Raw genomic sequence first — 26,724 nt, forward strand, 5'->3', positions numbered from 1 at the left:
CCCTTGGGGGGGGAAGGAGGCTCTGGCTCCCCACAGGAGGTTGTGTTGTGTACCAGACTGTAACCTGAGGCACTGGAGCTATGAGAACGGAGATAGCCCGCAGGAGAGGCAGCATGTGAGTGCTGCACCCACATGACCGTGCTGGCTTCCTCCAGCAGAGCAGCTGAGCCACTGCTGCAGAAAGACTGAACTTGGGGGAGGGGGAGCGAGGAGGCTCGTCCTGACAGCTGAAGGAAGGAAAAAGCTGAGAAGAAGGAAGAGGAGTGAGAGGGAGAGAGCCAGGCAGTGTGGAGACAGAGGCCAGCCAGGTCCAGCTGTACTAGGAGCAGGACAGAGGAACCGTCTGGGAGGCAACTCTTCCCTGTACAGCCTAGCAGATGGGTACTGCCTCTCGTGCCCCACAGGACATTGGTAAACAGCTTCTGGAGAGGGGATGTTTCTGGGCCTGGGGGACGGGAGAGCTGGACCTGGTTTGGAGCCTCCTATCTTTCTCTGCATCCGGCTGTGGCACAACAGGTTGGAACGTGGCAGCGGCAGGGAGGGGGTTCGCTGGCCAGAGGGTAGGGGCTGAGATTAGGGGTGCGGGGAGAAGCAACAAAAGAGGAATTGAAACCATCAGCTGTACATCTGTCCTTCTGCTCACCTAGCAGCACCCAGGGCAGAACTGCAGCCTGCTGCTAGAGCTCGGTTTGCTTCCTGGGACACACCGGAGTCATTCGCCCCAGGGAACTTTGGACAGCGTCTGGGAGGCACAGCTCCCTGGACAGTCAGGGAATCCCAGGCTGAAATTCAGCTCCCCCTGTCACAGGGGGAGGTCTGGGCTCCCACAGGCAGCTCCGGGGCCTGATTTCAGGACAGCACAGGGCCTGGCAGCTCTAGAGTAGACAGTGATGGAGATCCCAGTTGCTGACCTGCCTCTTTTTTGTCTTTGCCTTCCCCAGTTCACTCCCTCTTCTGTGTGGCAAACCCACTGGAATGATCTGAGATGAAGTGTGCCCCAGTGATCTGGACTACTCAGCAACCTTCAGCCCCAGTCAGCTCTGCATGGACCCAGCTACGTGGGGAGTGTTTTTCTGCTCTGGACTGTATTGGTCCATCTGGGCATGCAGACCCAAGGCTGTGCCACCTAATGAGTGGAACAGAAGAGTCAGAGACCACAAGTAGGACAGACAGATTTGTGGCTAGTACAGCTCTCTTCTGATCTTCAGTCTTGCACTTACCCAAGGATAAGGGTCCTTCTCATCCGACAGATACTCGCTTCCTCTCTACTGAACTATACTGAACATCTTGATCTGACAGGTGGGCCTGATCTGCTGTCCCAGAGCCTCTATGTCAGCAGAATCCTGATGTTTGGCTTGATTTGGGGGACACCTTGCAGCCAGGCCTGGCTGGCTTAGAGGATGACAGCAGCAAGTTGGTATCATCGGGACATCAGCCGGGTTGTGGCTGAGGATTTGCTGGCCAAAGCTGGAAAGGATGGGTGCTTCCTGGTGCGGGACAGCGAGTCTGTGTCTGGGGCATATGCCCTTTGCCTGCTGTAAGTAGTCCATCTCACTGCTCCACTTCGTATCTCTCTCTGTCTCATCCTGTTACTTTTTCAGCATCTCCTTCTGGTTGCTCACAAATCTGCTTGCTCAGCCTTAAAGACCTGCTTCTGAGCCTAAGTGCCTGGTGCCCAGAGAGAGGAGCAAACTAGGCCTTCCTTCCTGGAGCTCTCCTTTTCCTCTGAGGTGGGTGGCAGTCCCCAAATCCCCTTTTGCCTTCAACAGTGCACCTCGGCTCCTTGATTCTCTCCTGGAGAGGTCAGTGAGATGTAATGACTGGGAGGTGTGCTTTCCTGTGGACCACCAGATCCTAGGTGGTAGGCCTCAAGTACACACAGTGCTGTAAGCATCTGATCACAGTATCTTCAGATTGCCTTTGCACCATGACGGTGACTGAGGCTATCAATGGGCACTGACAACCCTCCAAACCCAGCATGGACATTAACCAAATGGGTAAGGGTTGCATCCCTTTGTTACAGATGGAGAAAGCAGGAGCCAGAGAGGTGAAATGACTTGGCCTAAGACAGATCAGGATGGTAGCTGAGTTAGATCCCAGAGTTCTTGATTTCCATCCTGTGCCTCAGGCCTGGATCTCGCATAGCTGCATCAGTGGAATGATCAATAACATTTTCTATTTGAGTAACTACACGGCCAGACCTCAAGATAGTCCTGACTACACCAGGAGCTGTCTTCAGGGTTCCCCTCCACTGTTGAGCCTTAGTGCCCCCTTCCTGGGTAGTGGCCAAGGGAAAGGTACCCATCAAGCCTGTCCTTTCTTAGAAAGAAGAAGGTCCTGTCAGCAGTGGGGCATAGAGCGAAGGTGGGCTTTTGGATTTATGGAGTGAGATATGTGAGGGGGAAAACCCCTTTGATCTACATGATCATATAACGCCTCTGATCTTGGTGGCCCCTGCTACCCAAATCTTACTGTGGGAATAAAAATGATAGGTGCTATGGAACTCAAGCAACTTTTTTTCCAGCTATTTAGTTGGCCTAATAAAAGATATCGCATCTACCCAAAGAACCTTGTCTACCTATGTCCTTAGACCAAAAAGGCTACAACCAACAACCATGGAGCTCAAGCACAGTTCTGCTCCAGGAAAGTCTGGGTACAAATGATATTACAGCAATCTCCGTGGACTGCCCCTTAACAAGACCAGGCTAGCTCAGTTTACAAGTGAAAAGTTGATTTGTTTCCCATGCACCACATTCACCCTGAGATCAGAGAACTGAATCTGGCCCCTTCTGGATTTGCAGCAGTACAGGTTCTACCACTAACTACATCATTAGGAAGTGTGTGAGTGGTCTCAGAGCTACTGTGGAGCCAGCTCCCCATCTGGTTGTATTGGCTTTTGCTCGATTTAGTGCAGAATACAAAGAAAACTGCTTAGCTGCTGAAGTCAGCAGATGTGGCCCTTGTATTCCTGGGGCTCAGATGGAGTGAGTCACGTGGGGACATTTTGGTGTAGTCACTCTTCTTATCATAACCATGGTTTAAAATGAACACTTGAGATACACCAGTCTGCACATGGGCAAGGGGACTGTGTCAGCTGGGGCTCGGGAGGTGAGGATGGAGGGTACAGGCAGTTCAGGCCTGGCCCAGCCTAGAGGTGGGAAGGTGGCCTCAGCTCTGTATTGGGATGTCATGGCTAGTCTATGCCCTGTATCAGGCTGGCCAGTGCTGGCCAAGTGTTCGTATTCACATGTTTGATCTTATTTTGGATTGACCTAAACAGGGTTAAAACCTCTGAGTGGAGTGCAACTCCTCGAGGCGCTTGGAGCAGGCTGGTGTCCCTTTGTGCTGTTAGAGACTGAACCGCTGAGTTAATCCAGCCTCCAACCCAAGCGACACGTCTGCAGAACTCGGGGAAAGCGTAGTCAGCGTGCTGAAGGAATACGGCACTGTTCCTTTAAGAGGCTTGGAAGGATGCCCCCCAGTTTCCCATGATTTTCCTGGCCCAGGGCATGGTGCAAATTATAAACACATGCTGCTGAGGAGAGTGGGAGGTGCAGAGTGATTTAACCCGTGAGCCCCCTCATGCCCTGAGGAGGTTTAGCTCCTCCTAAATGCTTTTAGTCTCTGAAGCCCTTGCCATGTCTGTGAGGGTCAGTCTTGTATCACAGTCAGAGGTGTGACTACAGCTTCTAACCTGCCAGCCTGGTACTGCAAGCAGCAGGGTTGTGGTGGCACAGCCACAAGCCAGCAGCGTGCAGGAGAGAGCATTTAAATCCAGCTTGGGTGTGTCAGCCTCTGCAGCGTAGACATACCCCAAGTGGCTGTGGTGAGCACGAATTCCCAGAGAGCAATCCTCTCGCGCTCACCCAGACCTCAGCTGAGACATCCTAGACTGGTTAATTCATACATGAATAGGATTCATGATGCCTGCAAGGAGTCCCGTGCCATGGTACAGCACCAGAGCTGCCACCTCGCCTGGGCTTGCTGCTAGTGGCATGCATAGACCTGCCCCAGATACAACCAGAATGACCTTATCTGCTGGTTTCAGGTGACTCAGAGTTGGAGTCTTGATCTGGAACATGTGCTTCTGCAGCCCCTGTTGAGTTTAACTGGAGCACTGATGGTGACTCAGACCCAAACAAGAATCCAGAACTGGAATCACTCAGAATCAGTGGCCTCTCCTAAAGACTTGCCCGTAAAGCTTGGCCTACGTAGGTGGTGGAAGTGTGAGGCTAATGGGGCTTAACCCCTCCAAACTAGGCCAGTGACAGCGACTCCAGCACCACTGCTGATGCAGCTCCATGCCCAGTGTCCCTGCTTTGCATGCCTCCGCTACCACGTGCGCAGCACCAGCTCATGCCAGCCCCAGAATGGCCCTGCAGGAGTGAGGGATGGGGTCAGGCAGGCATGCTCTACACCGCCCTGCCCCCTGCAAATATTTTCTAGTGCCTATCACTCGAGAAGGGAGGGATGGAGACAGTGTCACTCTACACCAGCAGATCAAGACTCTAGTCAGAGGCCTTGTGTGGGGGTTCTCTGGGGTCTAGCCATGGGCTAGGCCAAGTTTCAAGGGGGCAGCAAGTGGGGCTTCCTGTGATATAACCTGGGTTGAGATCAGAACTCAAGTTGATATGGTACTTCCAAGGTTAGACACTTGTTTCCTAAAGCCTTTTTGCCCAAGGTGATGCTTTCAAAACTGCTTGGCAATACCGTATCAATGAAGTTTGGCACCTGGAGCAAAGCCTGCAGTGGCAGCCCGCCCTCACTCCACACACAGATCTCACAGATCTGGGGGGCACACATCCCCCCATGCTTGCCTGGGAGTGCACACAACAGTGGGCACTGCCTTCCCCCCATCCCTGTGCCCCCCCAAATGAGATGCTCGCAGCTCCATCCTGTGCCCTGCCGCAGCGCCTATTGGCGAACCTTCACTTTGGCACCTGGGTCAGTGGCCCCGCTTGCCCCCTTCGCCCTTTGCTACAGCATTGCTGTTTGGCCACAGTTCCTCTTTTACCACAGCTCTGGGGATCATAGACTGAGTGTCCCCAGACAGGACCAAACCTGGTCCCTCTTTATTTGCACAGTGGTCATGGCTAGCTGCCCTTCCATCAGGGCCTAGCACAAAGATGGTTCCTTTGCCAAAGGGATCACAATCTCCACAGAGGAGACAGAGGGTAGGAGAGGAAAACTAGTTTTTTCATTGTCCTTAAGATGATTTTTTTCCAAACTCTTCTAAACCTATCTGAGCTCCCAGGTGCTGTTGCAAGCCCTCTGACGGGCTCTGGGTTAGTCCCTTCATTGCTGGCCCCACCTGCTTGTGAGACCCACTGGGCTAGAAATGCAGTATCGATGCCTTGTTCTGTGTCTTTGCAGGTTCCAGAGACATGTGCACACCTACAGGATCCTGCCTGATGAGGAAGGGCTGCTCTCTGTGCAGGTGGGTGAAACGGGGTCTCTGACCCGCCTCACTAAATAGTCATGCTGTTTCTTGCCTCTGTCTATGTTGCCCTTCTCCACGGCACTGAGCAGTGGTGATTGCTGGCTCATTAATTCTGTGAGATGTGAGATTTGAGGTTTGTACAGGAAAGGGCCAGTGGATTTTGCCTCCAGCTTTAGCTCCATTGACATAGCAACAGCATTATCTGGAGATGGGTTAGGTGAAATCTACGCTTCCTTGCTGGGAGCCACAAGCTTGCACAATGGTTTCGTTTTTGCATGCATTGCTTGCAAACTACAGAGCCCACAGGATATGTCCTTTGCACAGACATCAGACGACACAGCCCTAGATGGCTGTCTAAGCACAGCTATAGGTTCAGCTAGAACATGGGAGCACAGCTCACCAGCCATTTCACACAGAGGCTGCCTGAATTTCACACGGAGGTTGCCTGAACACAGAACTGTCAAGCACACAAGGGTTATGCTAACAAAGCATCTTTCCCCCACACCCCAGCCCCTACTGCTTTCCTTCATATTCCACTGGTGGTTGACTAAATACAGGATCCTTTCTCCCTTCCTAGCCTCAACTACTGGGTCACATTGGGGTGTAGCTTTCAGAAACAGCACCCAAAGCACAGAGCACAGAGGTAGATGCCTCTCAAAGCCCTGAGCAGTTCTGTCCTTCCCTCATTTTCCTCATCTCTCCATTTCTTCCCACAGTCTTTTCAGTGACACCAGCCTTATGTCCTTCTTCTGTCCTCACCTCCTCTGGCAGTGATGGTTCTCAATGGCCTCCCCATCCCAAAGCCCCTCCCCGTTCACTCAAATCCCCCATAAGGACATTTCTTCAGCACAGCCCTTCTATTCTGACTCTGGTAAGGCAAAACCCCTTTCCAACCCAGCACGGCAAAAAGGAAAGGAGACAGATTTCTGTTAGTCTTATGTTCTAAGCAGGCACTTTCCCCTGGCTCCCATGGGCCTCTGGGTCTGTAAGTTCCTTGGGACAGGAACTACCTTCCATTACATCTTGAGAGAATCCAGGTTCACCTAACAGAGAGATTCGAGCTGTTCCTGTTCTTCTGGGACTGGCTGCAAGTTGCCTTGTATATCCAGAGTCTGTAATAGGCCTCTGTGGTAGGAAGTGTCAGAAAAATGTTCTCTTCTTTCCTTAGACCATCCAGGGCATCCAGGCTAAATGCTTCCGCACACTGACTGATCTAATAAGCACCTACCAGCAGCCCAACAATGGCCTGGTGACCCCTCTGCTTTACCCTGTGAATAGAGTGAGGGAGCCAGCAGATGAGGACTCTGGTGAGCTTGTGGGAAGGGGGTGTACTGAGGGAGGAAACATGAAGTGAACTGGGGAGGGGAATGAAGTGGGGACAGGTGGAAGGTGCAGAAATGTGTCATTTCTGACACTTACAGGGGCAGAAGTATGGCACTGGAGGCTGGGCTCAAGTCTAGGGGAAGGGGAAGTTTCCTCTATATGATGCTATGCCTCTGTGTTTGCAGATGGTGAAGACGGCAGAGCCTTCTATCCTCCAAGCTTGGCCTCCCACAGTGGGGCAGGCACAGGCAGCGGGTGGGCCACAACTCAGCCCAACAAGATGCAGATCTCTCAGCAGCTGCATCTGAGGCTGCAGGAGCAGGTGCACAGCAGGTACGTCCCACCACCCCACACCTTTCATGAAGCAGCTACCAAATGTTTGATGCTGGAAGGGCCAGAGGCTGATGGAGCCAACTGGTCTGTGCATGTAGGGGATGGGGTGGGAACACTGCCTCTTCTCTTTCTGGCTATGACGAGTGGGAACTGTCTCAGTATGAATGGGACAGGCACGTACAAACGGACAACTCACCTGAAGGGGACAATATAGAGCTGAGTAAGGGTGACTTTACCACCTCTGCCCCATTTGCTTCAGCACCCCTCTTGCTCAGTGCTTCAATCATCATGAGACTGTGCAGCCAGAGGTGACTAACAGCCAGATGTGTCCTATCTCTGAGGTTTTTGGTATCTGTTGCCTGCCTTATATTTGGTGGCCTGTAACTGACTGTAGCCATGCTGGAGGGCACAGGAAACAGGTGTACGGGTAGGAAAAACACCTGCACTTTTGTCCCACCCTTCCCTCTGTTGCAGCCCAGCCAGTGATTTCATGGGGTTCATGGCTGAGTATCTCAACCACCACCTGCAGCTGGACCTGGAGGCCCTGCGGAATGGGAACCTGCAGCTGCGACACCTGAGCATGGCCTTAGTGACTGCCTGCCGGGGGCTACACAGGTGAGTGATGGGGGGAAATCAACCCAGGGAATGACAGACAAGCCTGCCGGTGCCCTGGGCAGGCCTGCTCCTTCCCATCTGTTCTCTAAGGTGGCAGTTTCTATGTCTCACATCAGGGCCTCCCAGCTCTCCTGTGCTGAGTACAGATGGTGTCTCCTGCTTTCATCCCTGTTTGGTTGCCTTTCTTGTTGAGACAGAAAGCTCTGTGGGAGGAGGCAGTCTGTTCAGTGCCTCTGTTGAGAGCTGGGCCGGTTCCAGCAAACACAGTGCCTAGAAGTGACCAACCTCCAAGCTTTCTGCTAGGGCCTTGTGTGAGCCCTGGGGGAATATGATTCCCTGAGCTCACCCCTGGGCTAGGAATCCACCCTACCTAGGAGGGTCTCTTGCTGTTCACCTGACCAGATTTCAGCCCCAACACCTAGTGACACTCCTGTGAAGAGTCTCTCTGAAATATAAACCTTTAAACATAAGGGTCTGCGAAAGATGTGTTATCCTGTGAATGGGCTGATGCTGGGAAGGCTTGAAGTATAGCAGGAGCTCCTGCTAGGGGAGTGCACTGACCTGAGGCACCTGAACTAATTGCACAGCATATCCCCAGTTCCTACCAATGAGAGAGCATCCATCCCCCAGCATCCTCTCCACATCCATTTTAGCTGCAAGAAACTGTAGTGGAGTCTCTTGCTGGGACCCTGTAAGGGACTCATCACACCTCCAGGGGAGATGCTGGCTTAGCTCCATCCTGACCCTTCCCCTGATGAAGCTGTGTCCGCTTTGCTGCATTCTGCACTGGAAAGGGCTTGCTCCTGATCTTACTATCTGGTGGCAGCTCCCATGAGTCAGACCTAGGTGACTTGGGTCTCTCCCTGGGGTACCCCAGTCCAACTAGTTCATATGTCCAGTTGGCCTATCAAGAACATGTGCCAGGGGAGCCTTAGTGACAGGCTCTTTGAGTTATGCAGGACCCCCCACCCTGTGCCACTTCTCTCTGCAGTGAAATCGACTTCACGCTGGCTGGCTTAGAAACTCTGGCCAAGGTGTTTGACTCTCCAGCTTCTCCTCGGAGTCCTGTGAGAGAGCAGGTGAGCCACTGACTTCTGCTACAGAAGGCACCTCACTGGAGGTGTCACATACAAATCTCTGCCTGCCCTGTGGGAAGGGCCCAGTTGGTCACTGGGGGTTTCATTTGGTGTGGGTTTCACCCATATGTGCACTGGCAAGAAACTCCACACTCCCTTCCTGGAGCAAGGCCCACCTGGTTGCATGCCCTCATGACCCTGGTACTGGAGAGATTTCCTATGCAGTGGGATGAGCACTGGGGAGTCCTGCTGAAGAACTTCTTGCATGAAGGTCACAAATGCACAGGGTGCTGGAGAGGGGGAATGTTTAAAATTGCAAGATATTACAGCTGAACTGGCCCAGAAATCTCTCTACTGCCCAGTCTCCAAGCACTAGAATCCCTCCCACTTCCTATCAGTGCACCCCTGCCCTGCTTGCAGCTTCCCATTCAAGTTTCCTCCAGAGGGATGGTGCTGATTATGCTGAACTCTGGGGGAATATGTGCTTGTTATGGAGGGAATTGTATCCAGACCTCCCCAGCTCCTTTTCTAGTGGCTCACAGGAGGCCTATTGTTCAACATATTGGCCTAACCCTGGCCAAAACCCTGGAGGCATTCATCCCAATTGATCTGTCTTTGCTTGCTTAGAAGCCCTAAACCTCAGGATTTGTCTCTGACTCTACAGGGTCTCCTGGCCAGTGATCCAGACCTGGAACTGCTTCTCAGCAAGATCTCAACTGTCAACCACCTGCTTTCTTCTCTGGAGAAAAAGGTGGCTGGTGTTTCTACTCCCAGTACACATTGCTAAGGATGGGCAGGTCACTCTAAAAAGGGGCACATATTTGTTTCACTGCCATCGTGGCCTGTGAACAGCGGGTCACAGATTCATTGCCACAAACATGGGGAAAAAAGTAGAGATTAGGATTCCATTGAAATATGCCAACAAAACAATTTTCAAGGTCCCATTGGAAGTGAATGTAAATACAACAGCTGCAGAAGAAACATCCCTTTGTAAATCCTTCCCTGAAGAGTAGGAGAATTACTAGTGGCAACCTTCACTAAAAACCCCCCACTCTGTAGACCAGCTCCTTAAACTCAAGCAAATCCGTGTGCTAAATTCAATTCCCAGGCATAGCAAGCTGCTGCTACGCTGAGCTCTCCAACATGAGAGAGATCACTGTAAGAAATGAGTGATCACTTTAAGAAGAGTGGGGGCTTCTCCCTAGACTGGACTGGATTTGTCACTTCTGGCTAATGCTTTATAGTTCCACAACCCCATTTCAGCCAGTTCACTCCTGCCCTGTCTCCCAGCATATATAACCAGCATTAAGACTTTCACAGACCACTCTCCCACCCCTAGAGGAATGATATTCTGCTGATCATTGCTTGGGTTCTTCACATTAATGGCACCAGCACTATCTACCCCAGACATGCCAGATTGTGACAGTTGCTGAGTAGACTTGGCACAGAGTGGGAGGCAACTTACCACAAACAATTCAGCAAGTCAATGAGTGGCAGAACCCAGGAGTCCTTGGCAAGAAACCTGAGTACCAGTCTTCTTCTCTGACCACTGGGTGGCACTGCCTTCATTTTAATGTCTTTAGAGAAAGTGCAGTGAGTTATGCCCCACAAGCTTCTCCTGGCCATGGTGGGACATCCCAAATGTTCCCTCCAGACAGGAACATGTAGAATCTCCTGTGCCTATCAGACCCTGATCATCCAATTGGGGCATCTGGATTTTGACCCTTACATTTGTGCTTTTATGTCACTCACTAGGTGCCTCTAACTTGCTGCCAGCCTTTCACTGTCTCTCTCCCCAATAGGTGCTGAAGTCTCTGCAGGAGACAGTGTCCAGGCACAATCTGGCACTTCCCAGCATGGCTGTAGCCCAGACCCAGTCCCCAGCTGCCAAGCCCATGGCTGTCCAGAGCTTTGAGGTAAGGGAGGCCCCTGAGGTTTGGGGAGCCCTTCTGCCTTGCTCACATCCTGGATGGGAGCTTTGATGGGGCTTTTCCTAAATGAATGGTAAGCTGAGGTGGGCAGGGCCAGCTCAGGCACCTGCACAAGGCATAGGGACTGGCTCTGGAGGAGAGGCAACTGGAGGTGTGGTTTCCACCTTCTCCTGCAGGCAGATGAGAGGATCAACCTGGGGGAAGGGTGTGGTGTAGAGTGAGGCTGACATTCCCTTCCCCCATGAGGGGCAGGAGAAACTAGTGTAGAAAGAGCTAGTTTGCACCTCCGGCAGCATCTTGGGGTTTAGATATGGGCAGAGGAAGTCAGCAACAATGACAGCACTTGTCTAGTGAGCTCAAAGGGCTCCAGGAGTATTGCACCCTTCAGGGACGGGAGCTCATGCTCATCCATCCCCGAAGATTCAAACAAAGGATCATGCATGCTCTATAGCTGCCCAGGCAGTGGAAGGTCTGATGCATGCAGACTAGAGCTGTGTCCTGCCCCTAGTAACCTGGCTTCCCATACCACAGGTTAAAGTGGGCAAACTGCAGAAGGCGACACTGACAGTGGATGTAGAGGCTGGGACTGTGGCCATCATGAAGAGAGGCAGCAGCTCTCCAGAGGAGACCATCACTCAGGACAAAAGTAGGAAAAAAATCTCCACCCCATGGGTTTGGCTGAGGCCTTGGAAGCTGGTGGGGCAAGTAGTGCAGTTTCCATGACAGGTCCCTGAAAGAGGTAGCAGGGAAGGGCCAGGAGTCCTTCATGCTTGACAGGTGGGGCACAGCATCCCCAAGGGTGCCTGGCTAAAGCCAGCATGATGGGCTCCTGCACCTGGAATTATCTGCAGAACAGTGATCCACCACGATACAGGGATGTAAGCCAGACCTCCCAGATGCACATGTGTGCAGCTCAGTGAGCTCCATGCTGGCCGTCTCCATGCTTCCCTGCAGTGTCATTCCCTGAGGGAGTGAAGGGTGGCTGTATCCACACCCCTCAGTGCCAGGCTTTGCAGCAACTGCTTCACTGCCTCTTCCACCCTCACAGTGGCCTTCCTGAGGTGTGTATTGGCTGTGCCTTGAGAGCTTGCACTATACCATGTCTCCCTGACCTGGTGTGGCTGTCTTCAGTCTTGCAGCTGATTAAATACCAGAGCATGCAGACCAAAGTGCGGCTGGTGTACGACAGGGAGCAGCACCGAAACCTCATCAGGGACTTCCTCTTCCAGAATGCACGGGTGAGCGAACACCCCCTCCACTGGGGCTTGAGCTATATTGTTATTCCTGTTTTCTGATTGTATTACTGTAGCCCCTAGATCCCATCCATGGCCCAGGATTTGAACAAGGTGGTTCCTGCCCCAGAGACCTTGTAAACCCAGATAAGATAAAAAACAGCTGTTGCAGGCAGACAGAGAGAGAAGCAGCAGGAAGCAGAAATAGTGCTGGTCAGCTTGGCTGACAGAGGTCTCTGCACACCATCTGCCTGCCCTTTATCAAGTGGTCTCAGCAAGTGACTGTGGTTTTGAAAGCTCATTTTCCCATGCCTTTCTTCTAAGTGACAGGTCATAGGACAGATACATCTAGTGGCTAGACATAGGCTTGCAGTATAAAGCTTAAACATAGGATTGTGTAATTTAAATGAGGCTTTTAAGCAAACTCATGACCCATTCTGAAGACCTGTGGTCTGAAGCAAGGTAACTAATCTCTCCCCCGCCTGCCTGCACTTCTGTGGAGGCTGGCCTTTGGTTCAAGCTGGGTGCTATGTTCTCATGATGTCTGAATCCTGGTTCAGGGCCCAAACAGACATTTCCATTTTTCTCTTGCAGAAGCGAGAGGCTTTCTGCCAACTGCTGCAGCTCATGAAGATCCAGCATTCCAGCCTGGATGAGCCTGACCTCATTTCTGTGTATGTTGGGACATGGAACATGGGTAAGGAGTAGGAGCAGCTCAGGCACCTCCTGGGTGACCAGAGCTCTGGTCATGAATCCAGAGCAAGGTCTGGAGTTGAAATCCCTGCAGACCTCCAGAGGAAGCCACACGCAGGGGTTCTGAGATCCTTGTTGAGTCCTATAGGGATGGAAGGTTAGAGAAGGTGTTTCCCTCAGTGGTATGTTTATCGCTTGTTCTTATCTGGGGCTACTTACACTGCAGTGGGTCAGTGTCATAATGCACCTGCCTTGTATTGTTGATGAGTAAACAACAGAGCTGCTGATAAATTGTCAGTGGTGTTGGACATGGGTTTGAATCACAGACACAAGCCTTAGATACTCTTGGGTGGCCTAAAGGCCACCATCCTACAGGAGAACTGTAAAACCTACAGGCCTGACATAAATTGAGAGTGGATCAGAGATCCTGGCTAAATTCCAGAGGTGCTCACAGTTCATTTAGACTGATCCCAGTGCTTAGAGGCCCCTGATATTCCTGCAGTCTGCACCATTTGCTGCAGGAGTGGGGAAGCAGCAAAAAATCTGCTATCTGAACTGATTACTCCTTTCTTCTCAGGCAGTGCTCCACCCCCCAGATCCTTGGCTTCATGGCTGACATCAAGGGGCTTGGGACGGACTCACGATGAAACCACAGCTTGCATCCCTCATGATATCTATGTTATTGGCACCCAGGAGAACTCACTTGGGGACCGTGAATGGGTGGAGTTCCTGAGAGCCTCTCTGAAGACTTTGATGGCCATAGATTTCCGAGTGGTATGGGCCCAGGACACCCACTTAACCTAGTGCTGAAGTAGATGCACTCTGGCATCCTATTCCTGCTTGCTCTCCTTGCCTCACCTGCCCTCTCTGGTTCTGTAAGGAGAAGTACTTCCTGGCACTGGCTCAAGACCTACTAGAAAGACCTAATAATAGTCACACAGGTCCCCTACTCCAAAGCTGTTACATGCAGAGCTGACCCCCCAGAAATAAGAGGGAATTACCACAGCACCACACTGCTTGATGGGCAGGCAGTACTGATGCCCTCCTGGAGGCAGCCTGCTGTTGCAGCTTAGTACTCAGGCTTTTAGATAGTGCATTTGATTTAGGTTCCTTCTTCCTTCACCATCCACTCTGCCTCCTACGGGGCAAAGGAGTCAAGAACAGTGCAGAGACCACAGCTGAGATCTGCCTCTTGCCAGCTTCATTCCCTCAGCTCCCCCTCTGATGTCCCCAGCTTCTCTCTCTCCATCAGACAAGTCATCTGTGGTGCCATTTTCCAGCATATGGACTCTGTGGCCTGGCCCTTTGTGACATTCCTGGCCATGTTCATGATAAGAGAACCAGGAAGCAAGCCTGAAAAACCTCCACTGAGCCTGGACAAAAACAGGCTGCAGCTTAGTGTTGAGTCCCTGGACTGTAGTCCAGGCCAGACCCTGAAAACACGGCATTCTCAGTTCTCAGATTGCCTGGCTTGTCTGCTGGAGGACTGCGGATTTCAACCTCCTTGCTGGGAGCAGTCAGAGACCTCGGATTCCCCTATTCTATGTGATCTCACCTCTTCCCAATTTCATTGCAGGTTGCCTTGCAGTGCCTCTGGAGCATCAAGATTGTGGTGCTGGTGAAACCAGAGCATGAACGCCGCATTAGCCACGTGAACACATCTAGTGTGAAAACAGGAATCGCAAATACGCTAGGTGCAGTCCTGGGAAGGGGAGCTCTGGTGGGATGAGGGAGGCGCTCTGGGGGCTGCACTGAGGAAAGGGAGTGCTCCAAGACATCATTGGGGGTGAGGAAAGGGGGAAATTGGGGGAGTGTTGGAGGGCAGGAATTCTCTGCTGCTTCATCAGGGAGCAAGGAGGTCTCAGCCTCTGTGAGGAGTGGGAACTGAAAAGCATGTAAGGTGCTGCTGGGTCATATAACTGAACCCGCAATGAGGGAGTTTCTCTGGGCTCAGCCCTGACAGGACCTGCTGTGTCTCCTCAGGTAATAAAGGGGCTGTGGGTGTCTCCTTCCTTTTCAATGGGACCTCATTTGGGTTTGTGAACTGCCACCTGGCTTCAGGGAGTGAAAAGATACACAGGTAACTGGGATTTCAGTCTGGGCCTTGCATCAGTGTGGGACTGGGATGACCAGTATCACTCCCCTATTGCTCATGTGCCTACCCCTGCACTGGCTAACTAGCTTTTTGCCTTTGCTTTGGTCCCAAAGGGAAGCAGCCTGTATTTCAGAGTGGTCTGAGTACTGGGGAGGGAGGCCTGGACACTGGGCTGGACACACACTTAACCCAGGGGCTGGGCTCTTCCACCAGCCAGGGCAGATGTATGCAGGGAAGGGGTTGGGGAGAGGCTGAGGTGTTGGGCTGAAGGGGAATGGAATTGGTGAGGGTGGAGATAGACTGGGGAGCTGGTGCCTTTGTGGGGAGGAACCCAGGGATCTGTGGTGGCAGGTAAGCGTGAGAGGAACTTGTGTCCTTAGGAGACCTGCTGGGCATGTCAGGGTGCAGGGAACAGTGTAAAAATACCCCCCAAAACCTAGGAAGAGAGGAGTGCAAAAGGCGGACATCAAAGATTCGCTTGAAGTAAATAAATAAGAAACCAACCTTTTCCCCACAACATCTGTCCTTTTTCCACCCACAGTCTTCTCTGCCTTAGAACAAACCTTGATGACTTTTCTCTTAAACTTCCCTTAACCCCAACTGGATAGCAGTGAGGAATCTTAGAGAGGACTTTCCTATCCAATGCCTTTTGCAGGGCGGTTTCTGTCTGACAGACTGTCTAGCTGATGCAGCTCTTCTTCTTTCATTCCTGGATCCACAAGGGCATGTTCCCACACCAAGGGCCAGGAGGTTCTGGGGCTGAGTGGTAGGGGCACTTAGGGATGTTGGGGATCTTCATTATAACCTTGCTGGTTCGCATTGCCTCTTGCCTCCCTTGTCCGGCACAGGCGAAACCAGAACTACAGTGACATTCTACGCTCGCTGGTTCTGGGTGACAAGAGGCTTAGTGGCTTCGACCTCACCCTGCGCTTCACACACCTCTTCTGGTTTGGAGATCTCAACTACCGACTCAGCATGGATGTCCAGGTAGGATGCTGATCCTGCTTGCACCCCTGAATCCCTGAGGCATTCCTCACAGCTCCACCCAAAACTAGGCCACTTGTTGGATGCCTCTGGGATTGGACATGGAGGGTATATAGGTGTGGATAGTGAACCAGGGGCACCAGCTGTCCTCTGGGGTCTCTCCATGGTGGAACCCGATGCTGCAAGAGGGGATACAGAAGACCGCAAGCCACTGACAAATTTCCCCTTTTTCCTTCTTAGGACATCTTAGCCCGTGTGAACAAAAAGGAGTTTGAAACCCTGCTGGTTGTGGACCAGCTCAATCTGGAGCGAGAGAAGAGCAAGGTGTTCCTGCGATTTAGTGAGTGCAACAGCCTGGGGGCAGAAGAGGGCCCTATGCAACCTTTCTGAGCACTGCCTGCTCCTGGCCTCACCTGTTCACAGACCACATGTTTCTCCTGTCTTCATGGCCAGTCCCTGTGCTCAGGGTTCAATAACCTTTTGTAGCAGATCAAGCCTGACAAATGTGAAGGAGAGACCTGTGATGGCAACAGATACAGCACAGCCAGGAGAGGGCTTTGCCCTGGGTTTGTGGCCTAGCCCCTGACATGACACAGATAAATGAGTGAACCTGTGAACTCTATTCCCACCTGTGAAAAATACCCAGTCTCCACAGTAACCCCCCAAACCATCCCTGCCTTCAGTATATGCAACTGAGTGTCTCCTTTCAGGGGAGGAAGGGTGTCTGCTAACCAGGACTGAAATAGGTGTTATCTAAAGAGGTGTTGTCACAGAGCTACAGAGAGGAGAAACCCAGCCTCAAACCACATATACACTGGGTTATGTGGGTTTGGTTTCATCTCAGGGGCTGTTTGTCCAAGTGAGAAAAACCTCCTTCTCCACTGAGTGTCCCAGGGCTTAGATGCAGAGGGGATTCAAGGTCAGAGTTGAGATGTCCAGAAAGAGGAGGGAGGTTTTTCTGGTCTGACAGAACAGTTTTGCTACACTTTTGTGGCTGTGACATGACCTGTATGGACAGTGTCTGCCTGTGCTGGATGAGGTGATTCTGGTACATTCATGCCTCCATGTCTTTCTGTTCACTTCTTTTCCAGATGAGGCAGACATCTCCTTCCCTCCTACATACCGATATGAGCGGGGCTCCCGGGACACCTATGTCTGGCAGAAGTTCAAACACACTGGGGTGAGGGTTCTGCCCCACAAAGAAGGGGCTTTGCCTTTCTTGGGTGCTGAAAGCCATAGGGAACTGTCCCACAATGTTATCTCACAAGAAGATGGAAGGGGACAGAGAGAGCAGGCTGAACTCTGAGTTCTGGCTGAGCTGAGCCCATGGCAGGATGAAGATAAATGTGGCTTGTGCTGCCCATATTCTTAACCTGGTCCCCAAGGCTTCCATGACTTATATCATTTGCTTACAGCCATGAGGGAGGAACTAAAGCAGAGAAGTCCAGAGCAAGACAATTGCAGGACTGTAGTAACTGCATTCACAGCCTCAGCTGATACTCCCTTCCTCTCTCTCATTGCAACCTGTGCTGTCTTTGACCACAGAGCAGCAGGAACCCCACCCCTTCAGTCATCCCCCCTGTGTATACGGGTGAGCTGTACCACTTCCTTCTGCAATGAGCAGAATGGTTACCTTCCTGGTTCAGCAGGGTTGGGAGAAGCATTGTGAGTGCAGGGGGCTGCAATAAAAAATAAGTTCAAGCCTGGCCCAGTCTTGCAACCAAAGCTTCCTATCTCCTGGTCACAGATGAGAATCAATGTCCCTTCATGGTGCGACCGCATCCTGTGGAAGTCACAACCAGAGACCCATGTGATCTGTAATGCATACGGTGAGTGGAGCTCCTAGGGAGAATCTAGGCCACAAATGGGGCATTAGCCTGGTACCTCAAGGGCCCAGCCTAAAAACAGTGCCTGGCACAAAGGGGTTCTGAGCCATTGAGTTGGCTTCTGCTTCTGTGTTTCAGGCTGCACCAATGACATCATGACCAGTGACCACTCTCCTGTCTTTGCCACATTTGAGGTGGGAGTGATGTCTCAGTTCGTGCCCAAGAAGGGTAAGGGGGCTTCCCAATGCCTCACCCCAGAGCAGCATCCCACTCCTCTGGGGGATTTGGGGCAGGTGTACTGCATTCCCAACCCTGTGCGTATGAGCAGGCTTGGCTGCCACATCTTAATGGTGGCCTACCAGTCTTAATGGGCCTACCTACCCACCTGTGCTGCTGTTGGGACAGAGGGAGAGCAGGAAGAAGAACAGGGTTTCCCTGGGGGAGTAGGCTTTAAAGAGCTTCCATTCTGACACAGCAAATAGACCTGAGCTGTGACCAACCTTGGTCCCCTGACCCTCCAAGTTGAGAACACCCAGCCCCTGCCCTGGTCCAGCAGGGGCCATGTCATCCAGTTTGGCTTAAAGCTCATCAGGGCCCATATGAAAGGCCAAACCTGGGGGCAAGTGGGGCTCCTTCAACACAAACTGAACTGCTATTCTTTACCTGGCAGCACCTGGCTCCAGCCCTGAGTCTCTGGCATGCATTGAGTGGGACAGCATTGAGGTGATTGTGAAAACAGCCAGCCGCAGCAGGTGCTACATTGAATTCTACTCCTCCTGCCTGGAAGGTGAGAGCAGCCCTGGGTTCCCTTCTGTGCTGGAGATGTAGCAGGCCCCACAGGGAAGGAGACCAGCAAGGAGTACTTTAAAAAAACCTTATTGAGGGTGCAGGGAGGAACCTTCCCGATGCACAAGAAGACTAGCAAGTATGGCAGAAGACCAGCTTGGCTTAGCAGGGAACTCTTCAGTCAGCTAAAACACAAAAAAGGAAGCTTACAAGAAGTGGAAACTTGGACAAACAACTAGGGAGAAGTATAAGAGTGCTGCTTGGGTATGCAGGCATGAAATCAGGAAGGCCAAAGCACAACTGGAATTTCAGCTAGCAAGGGATGTGAAGGGTAATAAAAAGGGTTACTACAAGTATGTCAGCAACAAGAGGAAGATCAGGGAAAGTGTGGGTCCCTTACGAAATGGGGGAGGCAACCTAGTGACATGAAATGGAAAAGGCTGGATGCTTCAATGGAAAGACTCAGTGGCGGAAAGACTCAATGCCTTTTTCAACTCAGTCTTCACAGGCAAGGTCAGCCCCCCAGGCTACTGCACCTGACAACACAGTTTGGGGAGGCAGTGAGCAGCCAACAGCAGCAAAAGATCATGTTAGGGACTATTTAGAAAAGCTGGTGCATACAATCCATGGAGCCGGATGGGATGCACCCAGGGATGTTGAGGGAGTTGGCCAATGCTATTGAAGAGCCACTGGCCATCATCTTTGAAAACTGGTGGCAATCAGGAGAGGTCCCAGGCAATGGAAAAGGGCAAATATAGTGTCCATGTTTAAAAAAGACAAAAAGAAGGATCTAGGGGACTACAGACCAGTCAGCCTCACCTCAGACCCAGAAAAATCATGGAGCAGGTCCTCAAGGAATCCATTTCTAAGCACTTGGAGGAGAAGAAAGTGATCGGGAACAGTCAGCATGGATTCACCAAGGACAGATCATGCTTGACCAACCAGATTGCCTTCTGTGATGAGATGGCTGGCTCTGTAGATGCAGGGAAAGCAGTGGACATGATATACCTTGACTTTAGTAAAGCCATTGATACAGTCTCCCACAGCATTCTTGAAAGCAAACTAAGGAAGTCTGGGTTGGATGAATGGATTGTAAGGTGGACAGAAAGCTGGCTGGATCATCAGGCTCAATGGGTAATGATCAATGGCTCGATGTCTAGTTGGCAGCAGGTATCAAGTGGACTGCCCCAGGGGTTGGTCCTGGGGCTGGTTTTATTCAATACCTTCATCAATGATTTGGAATATAAGATGGAGAGCACTCTCAGAAAGTTCATAGATGACTCCAAGCTTGGGTGAGTAGTGGATTCACTGGAGAGTAGGGCTAGGATTCAGAGGGAAGTCAACAAATTGGAGGACTGGGCCAAAAGAAATCTCATGAGGTTCAACAAGGACAAATGCAAAGTCCTGCACTTAAGATGGAACAGTCCCATGCACCAGTACAAGCTGGGAACCAATTAGCTAAGCAGCAGCTCTGCGGAAGAGGACCTGAGGGTTAACAGTGGACAGTAACCTGAACATAAGCCAACGGTGTGCCCTTGTTGCACAGAAGGCTAATGGCATAATGGGCTGCATTAGTAGGAGTGTTGCCAGCAGATCAGGGGAAGTGATTCTTTCCCTCTATTCAGCACTAGTGAGGCCACATCTGATGTACTGTGTCCAGTTTTGAGACCTCCACTACAGAAAGCATGTGGACAAATTGGAGAGAGTCCAGCAGAGGCAAAAAAATGGTGAGGGGGCTGGGGCACATGACTTCTGAGGACAGTCTGGCTTATTTAGTCTGGAGAAGAGAAGACTGAGGGGGAATTTAATAGCAGCCTTCAACTACCGGAAGGGTGATTCCAAAGAGGATGGAGCTGGACTGTTCTCAGTGTTGGCAGATGATAGAACAAGGAACAATTGTCTCAAGTTGCAGCAAGGGAAGTTTAAGTTATATATTAGGAGGAATTTTCCTACTAGGAGAATAGTAAAGAACTGGAACAGGTTACCCAGAGAGGTGGTGGAATCTCCATCCTTGGAGGTTTTTAAGACCTGGCTGGACAAAGGCTAGGGAGGGATGATCTAGTTGGAGGCAGTCCTGCTTTGGACTAGATGACCTCCTGCGAGCCCTTCCAACTCTAATCTCCTATGATTCTAAGGAGGAACCAGGGCTGCAGGTTCCTGGTGTGGGGAGCAGCATTTCCACTGAGGTATCACTAACCAACACAGTCCTACAAAGTGCTCCTTGGTGGCCATAGGATGTTTTTCTGTCAGGATTGAGCTGCGCTGCAGGTGTCATTGCCACACTCCTGCTTAGGTGACCTTCTGGCAACCTACAATTTCAATTGGATTTGCAGGTTGTCTTCACTTGCTGTCCTAATCTGCTTGTATAAGGCTGATATGCACTGTATAAATAGCTGCTATTGTCGTGCATGAGAGGTGACTGCATTCCAGGAGTGGGTGCAGTGATTTCCACACAAGTCTGTAAAGGGTACTAGGATGCTTCTAGGAGCATAGTAGCAGCAGGACTGGCAGTTCTATCTCAGAGGTGGACAACTGGAATTTGTCCCAGATGGAGACCAGGCTTCATCCATCCTGTGGCAATGTGGCCAGTGCTCAGGACAGACTGGAGGGGTTGGTAGCGAGAGAGAGAGGGGAGTAATAGGCTGCAGCAGGAGGCATCTTTGCTTTCATAATTCCATCTCTTGATTCCTCACCAGAGTCTCAGAGGAGTGGAGAGAACAGCTCCCAAAACAGTGACATCCCTGGCTTTCTCAAACTCAGTTGGTCAGCTAAGCAACTGCCAGTGGTAAGCAGTGAGATGGTTGCAGGCATGGGGGCATGTGCATGGACTGGGACTGGCATGAGAGGGGCAGGGGTGAGCATGGACAGGGGCAGACCGTATGGTGTTAGGTTCTGTTCACTCTGTCAGGGTCCCTGGCTTCCCATCCCATAGGCTCTGCGGCTCTCCCTCCTTCATGCTGTCTACCTCCTTGATCAGTGGCACTCCAGATCTCCCCCTACCAACTCTGAGGCTGACATTCCCCTCCTCCATCTGTCCCTGGCTGACCTCCTGAGTTCTCCTTACACAAAGCAAAACCTGTGGTGACCACTAGAGACCATCACTAAGGAATAGTGGGTCACTGCAGGGTTTCTGTTCCTAATCCCAGTGCTCGTGCCCCTGGGCTGTGTGGCTGGGTTGGGGGGCTGCAGCCCTTTCCCTGAGTGTTGTGTTGTCTCTGTGTGCAGCTGAATCCAATCCTTTCGGACCTGGAGTACCTGCTGGACCAGCACCTGCTCCTCAGTGTCAAGGGAGTGGACGGCTGTGAGTCATACGGTGTGTATCTGAAGCAGAGTGGGTTTGGAATGGCCAGGGGGCACATCCACCCCATGGTGGGCTGAAGGGGATGGTTGCAAGGATTTCTACAGGCTGTACATATGCTGCCAGGGCCTAGGCAGGGAATGACTAGGGTCTGGGTGTGCAAATGTGTTTAGTGTAAGGTCCAGGCCACACAGTGACTTCACCTGCATGCTCTTCAGCCAGAGGGCTACAGGGTGCAACCAGCAGCCACATCAGATCTTCTCACACCAGTACAGTTCTACTCTCTAGCCCCTGCTACCCAGGAGCTAGGTGTCCTGCAGAGAGTGTCATGCCCTGTCCTCCAGGCTACACCTAGGACTCGGGGCTTGGTGTTTTACTGAAGATGTCTGCTGAAGCCTGAACTTGTGGCCATGCAGACTGCCTACCCCTGCCTCCATCAGGAGCAAAGAGCCTCTCCAGCTGTTGGGGCACTAGGGGAACATTCAGGATATTTCTTCCACAGCTGAACTGTGTCTGGGGAGGACACTCTCCTTCAAAACCCATGTTCACTGCCCTGGGCATATGAATTGCTCCCTGTTCTTGGTGAGTGTCATATCATGGTGTGAAGCCTGCCTGCCAGCCTCTGCTCCCAGTTTCTCTCCAGTGGGCCTGTGTGAATGGGAGCAGGATGGCAGCAGCTGCTGTTGATGGGCTCCTCAGCAACTGTGACAATGCCCAACTCTATGCTCTTTGCAGGTGAGTGCTGCATTGCCATGAGGTCTATGATCAGCAGCCTGGCCCAGCAGTTTGAGACTTTCCTCTACCATCGGGGTGAAGAAACAGGTTCCATGCGTGGCTGGATGAAAGTCCGAGTTCCCAAGGACAGACGCAGCACTCGGGAGAGGCTCTATGGTAATACAACCATGCTGCTGAACTGCTTTTACTCCAGCTGCTTCAGAGATATGGGCCTCAGTTCATCACTTGAGGACAGGATGGACCTGGAGGAGCTGGAAGTGCCTGTCCCCTTCCCTGTGGCACCAGTGAGAGGTCTGGCCTGGACTGACTGGGAGCTCCCTGCAGCCTTCAGTCTTGGCCCATTCCTCCTGTCAGCCAGGGCTGTTGGGCAGTCTAGAAGGAAAACCTTCTTTCCCTGCACCTCTGTTAGCCTACATAATCTTTTTTTCTCTGCAGAGTGGATCAGCTTTGAGACAGATGCAACAGAGTCCCCTGAAGACACCTCACCCTGCACCAAGCCATCTCAGCACTCTGTCAGGTAACTCTACCTGTGTTCTGCATCTTGGGCACTAACCCTTTAAGATATTGTTGTTGCTAGTCCTGGGCCTCTGATGGGAGATAATCATTTTTGTTTCCATGTCCAGATGAATGCAGAGGTGAATTGCAGCTGTTTGCTTGCCTGCAGAATTGTCAGCCATCCCACATAGACTGACATGGTTGTCTGTCCCTCAAAGTATTAGGGAAGTCTGCCAGTTTGTTTCTGCAAAGATCTAGGATTGTGTCTGTCCTCCATTTTTTTTGTCCCAGGGTGCTGAGATTATCTGCCTAGTGGAGTTGTGTGTTTTTTCTAGGAGTGGAGTGTTGGAACTTCTTGTAGGAGGAGTGGTAGCACCAGCCGCTGGGAGACACTTTGGGACAGGGTTGATTTACATGACACCTATTTGCTTTATTGTGTTTTAGGAGCCGGCCCTTCAGCTTCCCTGAGACAGCCAGTAGTTACACCAATCCAGCTTACTTCATATTTGAGGGAGTCCCTAATACCTGGACACTGGGTACAAACCTGCCGGAGCCTCCCTACAGTTCAGCCAGTGATGTGCAGGAAGAAGCATGCCTGGGCCATGTGCCAGGCCACAGGCTCCGAAGCCTGGCAGGAGAACAGACCTGCTCCTCAGGAGAACCGCTGCAGAGAAGCCCCCATTACTCTGTGCCTGTGAGCACGTCATATGGGCATCAGCTCAGCCCTCTTCAGTCTGGAAGGCACAAGAGGCCCAAATCAGCTCTGCTGCTGAGAGACATGCCAGCATCGAGTGACTGTTCCCTCACAGCCTTGCATTTGGCCAAGCACCTCAGTGACCTGGACACAGAGCCTCACAAGAGGGGAAGCTGCTTGGGCACCAGCCAGCTGAAGAGCCGGAAGAACCCATTGCGCCATACACGCAGTGCACTGGAGCCTCCACCACAGGACTTCCAGGAGGGGACAGTCTTCCTGCAGAGTAGTCACCAGCTCAGCCATGACCTAGAGGTATGTCTTGGGAGAGGCTTCTCTAGAACACAGGTGCTGGAGCATGCCCTGCTGCCTGGTCATAAAACCCTGAGCTTGGTCAAGGCTTTTCCCTGGGTCTAGAAAGGGCAGAGGGATATGGAGGACTCACCTCTGGGGACCTATGTGTAAGACACACCATCAGCAGTGAATTAGAGTTTTCCTACTCTAGTTGCATTGCCCTCTTCATACTAAGCACAGCATCCCATCTGAGTTATGAAAGGCGTAGGGCTGGAATATGAGGATGCTGCAGGTTAGAAGGCAGGTGGAGTAGCAGGGATGTTGTGGGTCCAAATTCAGGGAAATCAGCAGAGCTGGAGATGAGGGTAGGGTTTTTTTTGAAGCCCCTTGCTACTATACAGCTGAGCCACAATCTTGTTCTTCTCTCTTAATGGCTTGGTGACAGGAGTGAGCATTCCTGGAGCATAGGCATGTGTCTGAGTCACTTTGGCCTGGAATAGTAGGAGGATGGGTTATTTGAAAATGGCCTGGAAGATACAGTGTTCTTCAGGTATCTTTCCTGTCCTGGGTCTCATAAGGGTATTGAGGGTATGTGAGAGATTACTGGCGTACGTCACTTTTGCTCCCTACTGGGGAATGACTGTCAAACTGGTGTGTCCTCTAGGCTTCCTGGTTGAGTTATGACCACAGAGTCCTAGGCTGGGGATGGTGGCAAGAAGCTAGATCCTCCTAGTTCAGTCATATGTGCAGAGCACTCTGGAAGGAGAATGCCTCTGAAACCCCAAATCCCTTTGGTGTCCAATAGCCATGTGTGGTGCACGTGAGGCCTGGTCTGCCCTGCTCTGTGCTACATTGCTGGCTTCTGTCTTTGTTGCTTTCCTCTTCTCTCTTGTCTAGAGACACCGTCGTACAGGGCCTGTTGGCAGCCGCAGTGCTGAACCCCACTCGCCGCGTGCTCCTCAAAGTCAAGCTTCACAAGAGCAACTGTGAAGGCCTGCAACAGAGACCCAGCCTGAAACTGAACTCCAAGGGCTGCATTAAGTCTGGCATTCACTCACCTAGAAGTCCTTGTACTCCTCAGGGAAATGGCTGGGAGCATGTGGAGAGGAACTATGGAAGACATTGTGTCCCAGACAGTGGCAGTGGGCCAGGACTGGAGATCACTGAGCTAAGAGCCTCTGGATTTGAACCATTCCCTTTGCTGGCTTCTTTTGCCATCTTCGCTGTCACACTGATTTCATCTTGTCGCATGGTGGCAATTACAGGAAGTTCCCTGTGCATCTGACTGAGGCTGTACCAAAGCAGGGAGTAGCCTCGTGTCTAGCCACAATCCCAAACTCTTCTGCCTCACACTATGGAGAGGGGATGGGATTTCAGAGAGGCCAAAACTTATAGGCAAGCTCCAGTTGAGATTCTGGCACTCTCTCAAGCAATTTTCTTCCCTCCCTGTCTGAACCATAGAAAGTTCCCAGCCTCTTCTTAAAGGACTGTTAGGTCTCAACCCTAATGCTGAGCCCAGTGCTCTAGCTACACTCAGTCCAGCACAGCATGAGTTGGGGGAGGTGAGAACCACAGGGTTCATGTGCCTCAGCCACAATAGAGCTCTTGTGGTCTCCAGTTTCCAATGCTGCAGTACCATGGTGCTTTGCAGTTAGTTGACACAGTCTTGGTTTCTCAAGGGTTTCAGCTGCAACATCTTATGTTGAGCGGGTACCCAGCACTGTAGCATCCTGGCACCTCTCAGCTCTGCCTTGTGGAGAATGCCCTGGCTAAACCCAATGGAGTCCAGGCTCCTCCTATCCTGGAGCACACCTAATCCTTTCATGAGAGCCCAGACAGCATCTCAGAGCTTGCAGGGCACTCCCTACCATCTTCCCCTCAAGTGTCTTACTCTGCCCTATGGGGGTGCTCACTGTGTTTAGTTACAGTTTACATGTGATTTTTCTAAAGGCTCCATGTTGCTGGTTTCTTATGAGATGCAGTTTCTATGTCAATTAACAATAAAACCCCAAAGCTATGAGGAAGCTCCACACTGAATTCACAGTCTGTCTTCTTTTAACTGTGGGCTTGACAATATGAATTTGGTGTCTCTAGCAAGGGAAGGGTGATGATACTGGCCAGAGCCGAGCAAATTGTGGAGATGTAGAGTACAGACAGGCAGGCAGTCCTCAACTTAAGATGTTTTGCATTACAATGAATGGCATTTACAACGTTTATAAATTGACACCCTGTTTCAACTTTCTGACGTCATTTTCGACTTAACGATGCTTGATCCGATGCCACGCCACACCAGCAAACAAGTTCGCTGCGTAGCCTGTCTCCCTGGAGAACATCTGTCCAAATTTCTCTGGACACTTTCTTTAAGAAGGCAGACAAGACTCCAGGAAAACCTGCAGCCAAGACTCCTAAGAAGATGCCAGCCAAGAACCCTTCAAAAAGTCCACCAAAGTCACCTCAAAGAAGTCCTTCCAAATCAATATGATTGCTATTTACAATATAAATACATTTATGTAGCTATATTACTCATCTATAATTGATTGAGTATAAAATTCTGAGTTATTTTTGGTGAAAATAGGGTATCAGGCCTTGGTTCAGGAATCAATCCCCCATTTATAACATTGTTCCTATGAGAAAACTGGTTCCAAGCTACGACGCTTCGACTTAAGACGCGGTTTTCAGGAACCAATAGTGTTGTAAGTCCGAGGACTGCCTGTACAAGATTTCCCTACCAGACAGTGCTGTCATGGATACATGGGGTATATGGTGTCTCCAACCTTTACATTGGCTGTCAGGGATTATACTTCTTTTAGTGCTGGGCTGCAAGTCTCCAGCTTTTGCAAGTGGAAGCCTCAAGGCTCCACAACTGAAACTGGGTCC

At 51.4% G+C, this 26,724-nt stretch overlaps 1 protein-coding gene across 2 annotated transcripts; it reads left to right on the forward strand.

Annotated features, from left to right (window-relative positions):
• LOC102576763 (phosphatidylinositol 3,4,5-trisphosphate 5-phosphatase 2) lies at positions 1-25,877 on the forward strand. Of its 2 annotated transcripts, none has more exons than XM_019487885.2 (27): positions 1-411; positions 942-1,537; positions 5,374-5,437; positions 6,609-6,747; positions 6,949-7,096; positions 7,571-7,711; positions 8,703-8,790; positions 9,452-9,538; positions 10,590-10,703; positions 11,250-11,364; positions 11,850-11,956; positions 12,545-12,647; positions 13,221-13,417; positions 14,220-14,337; positions 14,627-14,723; positions 15,587-15,725; positions 15,963-16,062; positions 16,814-16,902; positions 17,470-17,551; positions 17,687-17,776; positions 18,219-18,335; positions 21,031-21,119; positions 21,560-21,647; positions 22,368-22,523; positions 22,803-22,884; positions 23,307-23,868; positions 24,745-25,877. In XM_019487885.2, the coding sequence occupies exons 2-27, from the start codon at positions 1,401-1,403 to the stop codon at positions 24,835-24,837; spliced, it is 3,342 nt and encodes a 1,113-aa protein (XP_019343430.2). In that variant the 5' UTR covers positions 1-411; positions 942-1,400; the 3' UTR covers positions 24,838-25,877. The 2 variants fall into 2 exon arrangements, with proteins under 2 accessions (XP_019343430.2, XP_019343431.2); XM_019487886.2 differs by lacking the exon at positions 1-411 and adding an exon at positions 419-516.
• The last annotated feature ends 847 nt before the right edge of the window (positions 25,878-26,724 follow it).

This window comes from Alligator mississippiensis, chromosome 8 (assembly GCF_030867095.1).
Source record: "Alligator mississippiensis isolate rAllMis1 chromosome 8, rAllMis1, whole genome shotgun sequence".
Classification (NCBI taxonomy): domain Eukaryota; kingdom Metazoa; phylum Chordata; order Crocodylia; family Alligatoridae; genus Alligator; species Alligator mississippiensis.

Excerpts from the sequence above, each read along its gene's own strand:
- LOC102576763 (XM_019487885.2), top strand. The coding sequence starts at position 1,401 with ATGACAGCAGCAAGTTGGTATCATCGGGACATCAGCCGGGTTGTGGCT. Across the intron at positions 14,724-15,586 it reads GGGAGTGAAAAGATACACAG|GCGAAACCAGAACTACAGTG; the intron begins GTAACTGGGATT and ends TGTCCGGCACAG. Across the intron at positions 16,903-17,469 it reads AGAAGTTCAAACACACTGGG|ATGAGAATCAATGTCCCTTC; the intron begins GTGAGGGTTCTG and ends TCCTGGTCACAG.